At 52.8% G+C, this 12,623-nt stretch overlaps 1 protein-coding gene across 1 annotated transcript in view; it reads left to right on the forward strand.

Moving 5' to 3' along the window:
• Nucleotides 1-12,623, forward strand: part of ADAMTS17 (ADAM metallopeptidase with thrombospondin type 1 motif 17) — a 337,603-nt gene that overhangs the window by 254,881 nt on the left and 70,099 nt on the right. Inside the window, exons 18-19 of the mRNA XM_029952287.1 lie at nt 7,119-7,276; nt 10,021-10,180. Of these exons, the coding sequence (XP_029808147.1) occupies nt 7,119-7,276; nt 10,021-10,180 (318 nt within the window). The remainder of the gene's footprint in view (nt 1-7,118; nt 7,277-10,020; nt 10,181-12,623) is intronic.

Raw genomic sequence — 12,623 nt, forward strand, 5'->3', positions numbered from 1 at the left:
CTTATCTTGCTTTCTAAAATAGCCTCGTGCTGCTTCTGGCAGCTTCTTTGGAGTAAAGGCCTTTTTCCTAAATTCTCAAAGAGCCCACCCCTGCCCCTTTCCGCCCACCTAAGGAAATTGGGTCAACCTCATTGGCATCTATCACTTTGGGTCACTCCCAGAAGCTACCCTTTCCAGCTGATATGTCAGCCCTCCCTAACGCGGAAAGGAGATTTCTACTCCCTGGGGCCACCGGGTGTCTGTGGGGGCAGACATTGCCTTTGACCCTTATCCTATTCAAAACTCCAAATCTCAGTATCCCCAGAGCTGGCCCAGTTCCAAGGTCAACGTATTGGCTGCAAACAAGTCCCTTGGCTTCTGAGACTTCCCAGCCCCAGGTTTCTGTTCAAAATAGGAGCATTCTCTGTGCTTTTCCTGGGCAACCTAAGAATGACAGAAGGATGTCAGCATCCTGTAGATTGCTCAGCTTCTAATTTCTGTAGTAAGCATGGACGTTTTGCTGGAACCCACTTTAGGGCCAAGTCAGTAGTGACACTGCCCATGGGGAGGGGAGGGTGGTGAGCTCTCCTCTTGGCTCTTCTCAGCTCCCAGAGCCTGTGGGCCACACATGCAGCTAACGATCACATCGACGTTTATGGCTCCTAGTCATTGAGCCCTGCTCGGCTTTGCAGACCCAACCCCTAACTGCCCCCAGAACTATTGCAAAGTATTGTTTTGCCCATTTCCCTGAGGCAGAAACTGAGGCTCCAGGCTTTCAGAAGCTTGTCCAGAAGTCCTCATTTCACCTGGGCCTGCGGCAATCCACGGAGCCTCCCGGAATTGCTCTAATGAGTTCCGTTACAACCAGAGGTCAATAGAGGGAGATGATTTTTCACTGGCTAACACACGTCAAAGCTGCCCATTGCTATGACTTATTTATGTGCACTTCAAAGAAGCAAACCTCCATCCCAAGGCACTTGGTTCAGGGTCTCAGGGCAACTGCCCCAGACCTCCAGCGGAGGAGGGCGGCCAGCTTTTGTCTTCTTATCTTATTCATAAACTTCAATCCCAGGATTCTGGGGCCTGGTGTGTGAGCAAGGGCACATCTGAAGGTGGTCCGCGCTCGTTATGTTTCTAAAGTTAGTTCAAACAAGCCTTGTTTCCACTCGGGGCTGGGTGCTTTGGAAGCCAACCCAGTGTAACTTTGAATTACTCTCACATTTGCTGGGAGCAGTTCCTGAAGAATTTCACCCCACCTACCTTCAGCCCACGCTGCCTGGCTTTCTGCTCAAAACCACCTGGAACAGGAAATGCCACTGCCGTTTGCATCCACAGCGAAGAACAGAGCTGGCAGAACTGTGAGTGGAAATAAAAGGAACTGACTGGATGCCAGGATTGGAAGTAGGTTGACTGTGGGTCAAGTCTTCCAGTGGAATCCAAGAGGGAGAAGGACGGAAAAGCCCAGCTTCTGCACAGCGCCACGCAAGAGGAGGGCCTGGGGACAGGGTCCGGCCTCTGGCGTCTGCCTCCAGCCAGCTGTAAGGAGGAGCTGTGCCCTCCCGTCCGGAATGTGCCCCTCGCTTGCTCCGCAGACCGTCTCGTGATCTTCTTTCTCCCCACGGTGCTGGAAGTGCAGGGACGACGTGCAGATGTCCACAGGGCGGAAGAAGGGCCCGGGCATGGAAATGGACATTCGCCACGTGACCTCACGTCCCAGGCCGTTCACAGGGTTTTGTTCTGCAGAGCACGTCCCCATCCTCATCCCTGCAAAAGTCTCTCTAAGCCGCCAAAAGGCTTCTAAAGCCTCCTGAGCCGAATGCGCAAAAGCAGGCGCTGTGCTCTTGCGGACAGTGGTCCAGCCTCTGACCCAAGCAGCCGCCGCGAGCGCTCCCCAGAGAATCCGAGCCGCAGACAGCACGGACCCCACCAAGTCTCTCAGGATCTGCCTGTGTTCTGAACTTCGTCTGCCTGTCCAAGCAAAGCATCCGTAATCATTTCAGTGGCCCCTGTTCAGTTTCTAGGCCTAAAAATCCCACTTTCAAATCTCCCAACTGCCTACGCCACAGCAAGGGTTCTTGCCCATAGCCATTGATGGCACAGGATTGAGAGGGACAGGGACTTGGGGGGCCCCAAACTTATTTAGCTCTGGGGCCTTCTTAAGAAAAAGAACACTGTGTTATGTACAAGGCCTTGGAAAGTATTCCTGCAACTCGGGGCGGGGGTGCTTCTTTCTGGCGGCTCTTGGAAACCCTGCAGACAGAAGCTCGCGGCAGGGGGGGGGGGGCCCTGGGGGGGGGGCCCTGCCGATCCGATGGGTCAGGGGTGGTCTGTGTTCTCACCGCCCGGAGCGGACATGGCCCCACAACAGGGTTTCCTCATTGGACTCCACAAGGAACCTATTTACTCTCTGCTGATAATGATCTTGATGTTCTAGCAGATTCTCTGGGGCCACCGTCCCACCCTTTTGAAGGAATGTCAGCGGAAGTTCCAGTGTCGCCATTGGATCCCAGCAAACACCGCACGAATTTTGAACCTCGATGACCAACTTGCTCACCTAAAGCTTGAGGCACTCTCCATGCCTTTTGGGATTGCCAAGCTCCTACTTTTAACTCTGTGGTTTTCCCTCCCACTGCAAAGTTCGGAAAGGATTGTCCTCACGATCACCCTGTCCTGCCAAGTGGCAGTTGCGAAGCCAAGTCTGCAGTGCCCGGAAGCTTACAGCCACCTGTGGAGGATCTTGGGCACGCAAAGTTTATTCTTTTGGGGGGACAGGAGAGCCCCACTCACCGCCCCCAAAGCTGTGATGGTGGGAGACTTCACCAAGTCTGCAGCTCCACACCAGGCCCTCGGGAGCAAAGACAGGCACTTCCAGAGCTCACGGGCGGGGTTGGGGGGCCAGCAGCGGCCTGTGGCTGGGAGCTCTGCGTTCGCTGAGGGCACACAGATGACTTGAGACCTGCCACAGTGGGTCATTGACCCCTTGGGTAGTGACAAGCACTATAAATCCAGGCTTTTCCTAAGGGGGCTGGTTACCAATGCCTCACTGTCTGACGTGTTCTTCCCCAGTCGGCTGCTGGCCTCCTTCTGGAATAGCCTGCCCGCCACAGCCTGCCCCTCTCATTTCCTTACCCCTTTTCTGTGACCACTCCCACTCCTCCAAGGCAACTGACCTCCTGCAAGGTCTCCTCCACCTACCCTTCTCAGCACCTGCCCCTACTGGCAGGCACAGTCTCTGGCGATCAGAGGCCGACGTGCCCCAAGCCCGGGCTGGCTGGACATCTGTCCCCTGCATCTCACCCACAACGGGTGCTTCTGTCAGCAGAAGCAGGGCCCCCCAGGCTGCTCCCCCACACCTCTGCACACTGTTTCTGTGGATGGTTTTATAATCATCTCCAGGTGTGCCCTCCTGCACTTTTCCCGGTCCTTCCCACTCTTGACCCCCAGATGTTTGGCTTTTGGCAGGAAGGCGGGGTAGCTTTCAAGCTTTCGGTTTATAATTCACTAAGTCACTTTAAAGTGCCTTCCACAAAGGGCGGGGGAAGTGCACTAACAAGGCTGAATGAGAAAGAGTCACCTCATCTTGAACATTAGCAGAGGCCCTGGGGACAGTGTAAGGCAGAGACAGAGTATGTCAGGCCTTCTGAATCTCTGGGTACTAAGCTTATGCTAGTAAGGATCCTAGGCTGGTTTCTAGGACTCCACACTAATAATCCTTCCCAACCTGCCCTGCCCCTATCATGGTTAGTGTTTTTATTAAACCAACCTCCAAAAAGCAAATGTGAAAGCAGCAAAGCTCAGTTCTCAATTGCTGAGCACCAGCTTCAGGCATGGCTGGATCCAGGAGCTTTAAATTCTACCATGGGAAAATATCGTCTCTCTACCCTGGCACTGCTGTCCTCTCTCAGCTGACCTTATTCTGGGGGCCTCTTCCCATGTACTGATAACCCAGACTTACATTGAGTCTCTGGGCAATCCTGTGGTAAGAAAGCTGCTGCTTGCCAAGGTGAACAAAGTCTTGGGACTGACTCTCACCGTCCAGGGTTGGGTGATGTGTCCATGTGTGGAGCTGGGGTGAGTGTGGGGTCTGCCCAGCATGGCTAGAGGAAGAACATATCCCCAAAGGCAACTCCAGGTTGTTGTTACTTGAAGAAATAGATTTCAGACAGCAACACACAATTCACACAGCAGCCATAACCTGAGAAAAGGTCAGGGCCCCAGCTCTTAAACCCAAGGGCCCAGCTCCAGGCACCGAGTGGGGGTGTCGGCAGGTGCAGGTGGACGGGCCACCACAAGGAGCACAGCCACCCCCGAGTGCCTCTCTAGTCTCTGTGTGCGCAGCAGGTTCTCTGGGGTGGGCCCAAGCATGCTGGTGGTCAGCGTGCAGCGCTAAAGGAATTCTTCCTCTCGTCCCTCTAACCCCAAGTTATGGGGGGAGCCTGACATGCTCCAGACCCCCACCCTGATAATAGGAACACTGAAACCCCTCTCCCCTTCTCCACCCTCTAGAGCCACTCTTCACCTCACCTCCTTTGCCCAGCCAAGCTTCTGGGGAAAAAAAATTCCTTTGCCTCCCTCTTCTCTGCAGAGAGCCTTCCTCTCTCCGGTCATGGCCGCCCAGGCCAGGATCCACAGTCCATGCCTGCTATCCGTTCCCAGGCTGCCTCTTCTCCCTGCCTCTGCTTCGCTTTCAGGAAGTCTTCCCCGTCTGCCCCTGTCCCTGTCCCCCGCACACACGTACGGGGCCTCGAACTCGCCTCTGCCACAGAGCTTGTGAAGCTGTCTTGTGTTTATCTGTTCTCTCACCCATCCATGTATGAAGCTGGTTGAGGGCAGGAGCTGTGCGCTCAGCACCCAGCGAGGAGGCCCTCGGAAAATGTGAGGGGCTGACTGGGGTGGGGGGGGACGTCTCTCCCTCTGCTTCCCCACCTTGTTCTTTCTGGGATGGATTTTAGAGGACTCGGCCCCTCTTTGACCTGCCTGCCACATCTCACCAGCCTGTACTGATTTCCGAGACCAAATTTTCGTATGCACGTGCAGGAACCAATTTTCCAAACCTACAGAGCAAGAGACCAATGAACACCCCTACAGGCTTCACCTAGATTCCCCAATGAGTAACATAACCGGACACATTTGAGGCTGTTTGTTCACTGGAAGCTTTGGAAATCGGCAAGGTTAGTGATTTTTATGAGGGTGTGCGGAACGTGAGACCCTGCAGCCATTCGACTGTGGAATTTGTTCCTTTGAAAACAAGGATGTCATTTGCACATTTCGGCATTTGTCCTAAAACTCTAGACTGATACTATCACCTAAGGAATGTGGGGATTTATACAATCAGACTGGTAAGGGTGCTGAGCTTGGTCTGTTAGGTTCAGGTGTCCACTCGTAAGAGCTTTGTGACTTTAGGCAGCGAACTTAACCTCTCTGGGCCCCCATTTCCTCATCTGAGGAAAGAGCAAAATGATCCTTCACCTTGGAGAGTTGTTGGGAAGGTTAAATGGGTAAAAGTACATGTAGGCGCTAAATCAGAGAACGTCCCCTTAAATGGTGGCTTGTAGGTGGTGGCCGAGGAAGCCGAAATTGTGAGTACCCTGACACACTCACTTCCTTTTAGGAGCCAGGAGATGTCCGTAGCAGGTAGAATTTCTTGAAGGGAAACATCTCATTCCCAGAAGTGGAGCCCTTCTCTCTTCTAAGCCTTCCCTGGAGTCCTGTAATCCTCCGCCGCTCACTCTGCACAACCACCCTGGATATGACACCCTGACAGGAAGTCGCTCTACTGGAAACTTCCTGCTTCTTTCTCAGTTTTTCTTGGCAGCTGCTATAAGCAAGGAGTCCTGAGCATGCATCTCCTCTGTGCATGCCAGGAGAGCCTTGCTGGGTGGGAGGGAGGGCTGGGACCATTATGTCTTGGAGACAAGGAAGCAGAGACCCAGCATCTCCCAGGTGCTTGTGGCCAGACCAGGACCAGGTCCAACCAGATCCTAACCCAGCCTGGAGCTCATGGATCCCAGGTTAACAGGAACCCCTTTTTGGCTTCAACTCTAATTATGGAAAATCGGTATTAAATGCAGGTGTTGCATTCCTGGCCTCCGTAAGCAGAGAAGAGGGAGGGGATAGAACCTTATTTCTCTGCAGACTGAGCGGTAGGGACTTCGTGGGCTCCAGCTGTATTTACAGAGACTGAGGCATTGCCCTCTGGGTGCCCTGAAGTTTCATGTTTTGGGTGGCATAAGATTTGGTGTCACCTATTGTCATATGCCATCTTCTCCTAAATGCCCAGCGTAGTTTTTGCTTTCATAAATAACAAAACACACAGGCTTTCACGACAGAGTGCTCTCCCCATGAAACTGACAGGACTCCAAACCTAAGCGAGGAGACAAAAAATTACTGTCAGCCCTCAGACCATCAATGTACGGCTCATGTGGAAAAACCACATTTTTGCTCCGGCTGATTAGCAAACTGTTGGTTGTGTCTCTTCCAACACATTCTGTACCGAGTGGAGGTGTGAGCCAGCAAAGCGTGCACCCGAAGCCCACGGAGCCCTCCTCTTGCAGCATTGGTGGAGCACTAGCGTCCAGTCTGTGGGCAGCCGAGGTTCCCAGACCCTCCCGTTTATAAGAATAATGGTGGTTTCTTCAGGGAGCATCCACTTTACTAATGCAGGGCTATCGAATCCTTAAGAGAAGCCGGACTAGGCTGTAACTTGAAAAAGCCCCAGGCAGGTGACAGTAAAATAAGCTGATGAGTTTTGCTAAAGCGGCCAAACTCCTCTTCGTAGCCTTGGACACGTTAAGAAAGACCTCATCCATCAGGCCGGAGACCCTCTCCCCTGGGAGCTGAGGAGAGCGTGATTGTGCCTGGCCCGTCTCCATCCTCTGGCGCTCCTCCCCGTACCCCGCCAGGTGAACTGAGTCTGAGACAGCCCACACTTGAAGGTGCCGCCATCACAGCTGCTCTTTCTCAGGTTTCTCCGGGTCCTGGGGGTCTTGGGCTGTTTGCCCCCTGTGAGCAAGGCTTCTGTTCTCAGCACACCCTCCTCCCTTCCCCTGGAGAGGCAGAGGGTGACACCTCTGACCCACCGCTCAGGACACCCAGACTGACTCCCCCTGATTCTCATGGTGTTCCCTTTTTCCTTCTAGCTCTGAAAGACACCAGTAAGAGATCCATCAACAGCGACTGGAAGATAGAGCTCCCCGGGGAATACCAGATCGCAGGCACCACCGTGCGCTACGTCAGAAGGGGCCTGTGGGAGAAGATTTCTGCCAAGGGACCAACCAAAATACCACTGCATCTGATGGTAACCTTCAGTGCTTTTGCGTTTGTCTTGAGCCTGAGGCTTCAAGGGGTCTGCCGGTTCTCTTCTTCCCTGGGACCCTGGGGAGAGGAGCTGCGCCTGGTTCCTGGTGGGTGACCTGGCCACCCGCTGCTCAAGCCCCTCTCTCTCTCTCCCCGCATCTCGATCTTCTCTTATCTCATCCCTTTTGCCACATGCCTGAGAATTTTCGCCTTCCAGAACTTCGCCCTGGCTCCTCCCTGCCAGAGCTGCCATTTTTTCAAAAGGCACCACCTCCAGGAAGGAAATCCTTAGCCACGTGGCAGCCGGGGAGAACTGGCCCCGTCAAGCAGACGGCCCCGTGCGGAGTCTGTGTTTTTATATCAGGTGGCCCAGATCTGCCCCACGGTTTGTATATCCACATTGGAAACTACCTTTTGGAAATGCACTGTTGACTCTCTTTCCAAACCGGCGTCGCTCAGATTTTCCAGACTCGGCTCGCAACCAGCGAGAATCAGGAAGGAGAAGCAGGTTCTACGGGAAGATTTACTCCCTGGGTAGTCAGCCCAGGTGGGGGCACCCTTGTCTTACCTGTTGTCTCCGGCGGGGACCTCGTGTAATCCACTCTAACATCGATCACACATCCTTGTCATAGCATTAAAGATCTCCAGAGAACGAGTACCACCGTTTCCTGCTCAGGGTCCAGAAGATCTCATGGCTAACTTCTGATAGGTCATAATTATTGATTCCATGTCTCGTTCCAAAGACCAGATTTTGTGGCAGCTTGTGCTTCTGTAATCAAAGCACATTTTGTCCTCCGTGCTTGCCAAAGCCTCCGCTTGGAAATTTTTTTTCTCTCCATTAATTTGCGGTCTCTGGCAATCTGCAGCCGTTCAAGGTTAGGTGACAGCCAGAAGATTCCCTGGCCACCTCTCAGGGAATCCCCTGGGGAGACCAGCTCTGCCTATGAGCACCGGCACCCAGTATATCACCCATGATGGCCCTATCCCCGTCCCCCTACACCTTCTGACGAGAGCAAGACTTCAACCGTCCAGCAACCTGCCAATGCAACTCAACCAGCACTCAGCCCACCAAGTCCGCTGTAGACCTAGCCCCTGCTAGCTTGATTTCCAGGGCCCAAGAATCTATACCAAAGCACTGCCCTGCGATTAGATTATTGAATTAGAACAAATCCTCCTGTCCTGACGTAAGAGGAAGCATAAGACAAGAGAAAAGCCATGCAGCACTGTCAACCTGTTAGCACGTGAGTTTGCTTTCTTACAAAGCCCTAGGACGGGTGTATTTTCCTTCTGTGCCCAGAGTTTTCACAAACTGAGTGAATCGTCAGCTCATTAAAGCAAATGCACAGCCTGGATTCATGGAGACGTACCTGATGAACAGGACTCAGCTGAAGTTTCAACCCTTTTTAATAGTGACTAATCACTTTTCTCTCTTGAAATATGATGACTTCACATTGTTAAATCCAGAGAGGAGAGGTGCCCCTTTGTCTTTAAATAGAAGTCCACTGTCTCCAAACTGGGGTGCGTACATTGCCTGCAGGGTCGGGAGCACCCGTAAGAGCCACGGGGACCTGCATTTGAAACCAATTACACACTCACACACACAAATTATACGTGGCTGCAAAATTGCATGAAATTGGTTTCATATGGATTCCTGATTCACCAGTCTTATTCCCATACTGAGATAATAAAGATCTTTTAAAGAGGTTGTTTCTTTTTTTTTTTTTCTAACTGGAGGCATTTTTCCAAATGCATTAGTGCAAGTCTGGTTCTTGGAGAAGTGGGTGTTTATGTGGTTCAGGTTGCTCTTAGCACCTCACCTCCACCCCCACCACTCAAGCTCTGGGAGGGCTGGGAGAGGCTCGGGGCTGCCTTGACCCCCGGGTGCCCACTGGTTCCAGGTCTAGCGCGAAGACACATTGCCTCCAGCCAGGCTGGTTCTGCACCAAAGCGTGTCGAGAAACAAAGCTGGGAGAGCACCTCCGTCTTTACAGGGCTTGAGGCGCCGTGGCATGCGAAGAGGAGACCGAACCCTCTGCTCACTTAGGGGCATTTCAGACCCCAAGCTGCAGGATGGCTTCCTGCCCCTCACTCTTAGCTTTCAGCCTCGAGTCAGGCCCCTGCCACCCTCTGAGCATTGACATCTAGCTCCTGTGGCAGCAAGAGGGCTCATGCGTCCTTGGACTTTTGAACAGAAGTCCCCAAGGCTCCTCTGCGGTGAGCTGAGTTTGTCCTTGAGCCTGCGTGACATGTAGCAATGACCGGTGCTTGGGGGTTGAAGAGTGGTGTTCATTTTCGAAGAAGCAAAATAACCCTACTTGTTCACATGCCTTTTTTATGAAAAAACAGTATATTTGTGTCTTTCTTGGCTGCAAGGGCAGCTTCATGGGTGAGTATGTGGGAACAGGTTCTTTTCTCTGCCGAAGCAGCTCTCCATGTAAAGTGCAGCCAGAGCCCGCACATTTGCCCTTCCGCAAATTCCTCTTCCAGTCTGGGCCCCTCTCCAGCGGGAAAGGGGCAGAGCTCCCTGCTGATGGTCCACGTACACTCCTGCCCCTGAACTGAGCGTCTGAGGAACCCAAGACCGAAATAAGGGAGTGCCCCTAGACTGAATGTGTTTTGAAACCCAGAAATGAACTGGTTACCCTGGTGGGGAGACAGCCCTAGGGACGGCTTGGTTTGCAAACTCAGCAAGCCCGAGGCTGCTGCTCCATTTCAGAATGGCCTTTTATTTTGCTGCTGATCCAGGTGCTGTTATTTCATGACCAAAACTATGGAATCCATTACGAGTACACCGTTCCCGTGAACTACACTGCCAGAAATCAGAGCGAGCCAGAAAGACCGCAGGACTCTTTGTTCATCTGGACCCACAGCGGCTGGGAAGGGTGCAGCGTGCAGTGCGGAGGAGGTGAGCCGCCGGGGTCGCAGGCCCACGGGCTGTGGGGTCTTGCTCAAGGAAGGTTGTGAGCTCAGGGCACCCTGCGGCCAGCGCACAGGGCGTGGGAAAGGCCGGCCACGTCACTGTACTTCCCAGGGAGCTTAACCACACCCCACTGCAAATCTCTCTGCAGAACACCGTGTAGTCTTCCAAACTCCTCCGTGCTAGGGCTGTGCCCCCATGGCTGCCTTGCCGCTGGCACAGGGTGCATGGACTCTGACCTGAGTCAGGGTTTGGCCACTGTGCAGGTACATCACAGGTATGACAGGTGAGAGACCCCAGAGATGAACAGGCTAGACCTTCACTTGTCACTGTTCGGTGGAGGGGAACCAGATGCTTTGCCCCAAAATACTCTTTCCTTTTTTGCCACAGGTATCCCACTACAGGATACAGCAGAAAGAAAAAGCCCCACGGGTCCCATGAAACATTCTGGGCATGAGTCCTGGCTTCACGATTTGCTGCCATATTTTAGCAAATGACTTACTCTGTCTATACTAAAATGTCCTCACCCCTAAAATAGAGTGATCTGCCCCTATGCCCACTGCAGGGAAGAGACTGGCATACTGCAACAATTCATATCCGCAAAAGGCACCATATTCATTATGGGAGGTTTAGGGGGAGCAGGAGAAGTCATTCTGAACTCTTAGCCAGCAGCCCCTTGGGACAATGTCCTTTATCACCCTAATAGGGTACACAGCCAGGTCATGGGAGGTGAGACACAGGATGGGAGGGGTTTTACAGGCACAGAGTTAGGATGGAGGGTTCACCTGGACTCTGGAATGCCAGCCCAGAGAGTGGGATGGCCTCACCAACACCCAATCCCACATGGCTGCTGACCGCTAAGATGGTATTTGTCAGATAGCCAGTACATAGAGGATTGCTTACCATTTGGTGACTTGTCCCGTTTCTAATGAGTAGGAATTATAGCTCGTAACATCATTGGGCCATTGGACGCTGCCAGGGCCAACTGTGAATTCCTTCCTCCTCCTGCACATCTTGTTTAACTGCTCTTGCTGTTTGTTCTTAGCCTGATCCTCAGGCAGGCCTGGCAGTTGGCATTGCTTCAGGACCCTGCATCAGCCCTGTCATTGTCCCACTTTGCACGTCTCCTTTTCCATCCCTCAGCTGTCCCCCTGAGCCAGGATCCCTCCAACCTCCAAATCCAGCAACTCCCATATCCCTGAGTGCCAGACTTTTCCTCTTGGGCAACTTACTGCAAACTAAGCCTGGCCCAAATGGAGCAGTTAGCAGGCTCCCCTCAGCTGGGGGGGCAGGGGAGCACTGTTCTGCTGTCACTGTTGACCCAGTGGCATTCTTTTCTGACACCAGTGACTCCCAGGTTGTCAGAAGATAACTGATGACTCACCATCATCAGACCTGCAGCCAAAACAAAAGTGTGGCTTGAGACAGCCCCGTGCTTTCTACACTCACCCACGGCTGCATTGCGGGCAGGAAGAGCTGGCGGGATAGTTCAGGACTCCACACTTGCGAGGCATCTCTAGAGGACAAATCCTCCAGGGGACCGAGCGAGACATCTGGGGTCCAAATAGTGTCCTTGACATCCCCTTAATCTTTTGTTGCCACACTTCCCAAATAATAATAATAACAGATTATAGCTAACATGGAGTGTTTAGCCTTGCTAAGCTCTCTTCTAAATACTTCATATGTATCGATTAATTTTATCCCTGAAGCACCCTAAGGCACAGGGGCTTACACGAACCAGCCTGGTTGAGAAGACTGAGGCACAGAAGCATGGTGGCTAGCTTCTGATACGTGATCATTATGCTCATGGTGGAGCTAAGTTTGGACCCAGAGAGCCTGACTCCAGAAACTACCCTCCCTGCTCCCTGTCATCTGCCTCCCCGGCAAAGTCATGACCAAGCATGGGTGCTTTGGGAACACCCAGAGAATGGCTACACCCATCCGGGGTAACCAGTTAGTGACGTCCCCAAATCCAAGCCATAGTCAGGACAAGCAGTCGTTGGCGGAACAGATTCTCAGACTGGCCCGAGATTGCCTGCCCGGAGGGTGCAGGTCCGTGCGCCTTCAGCCAGCCGCTCTGCTCACCTCTCTCCAGCAAGTAGGAACTCTGTAATAGGGAGCCGTGATCTGGTACGGGCTGCTCTACAGGTGATTAATCAAGATCAGACAGGCACAGACTTTAAAGATCAAAGGAACAGATAAAGAGAATGGCAGTCTTTGTTGGAAATTCAAGACCCAAACCATAACTTTGGCCCCAGTGAATCCCAAGCTGTGCAAGCACATGGCTAATCTGAGGGGTTGCCTCTTTCTGATCCTGTTCTGGAATCTTCCTCCTGCCCTATGGTGCTCCCGCCATGTCTTACACACCCTCATCCCTTAACCGTATGGTTCCTTCTCTCAGACAACCAATAAAGCATCCTAACAGTCACTT

Source organism: Suricata suricatta, chromosome 9, assembly GCF_006229205.1.
Source record: "Suricata suricatta isolate VVHF042 chromosome 9, meerkat_22Aug2017_6uvM2_HiC, whole genome shotgun sequence".
NCBI lineage: Eukaryota > Metazoa > Chordata > Mammalia > Carnivora > Herpestidae > Suricata > Suricata suricatta.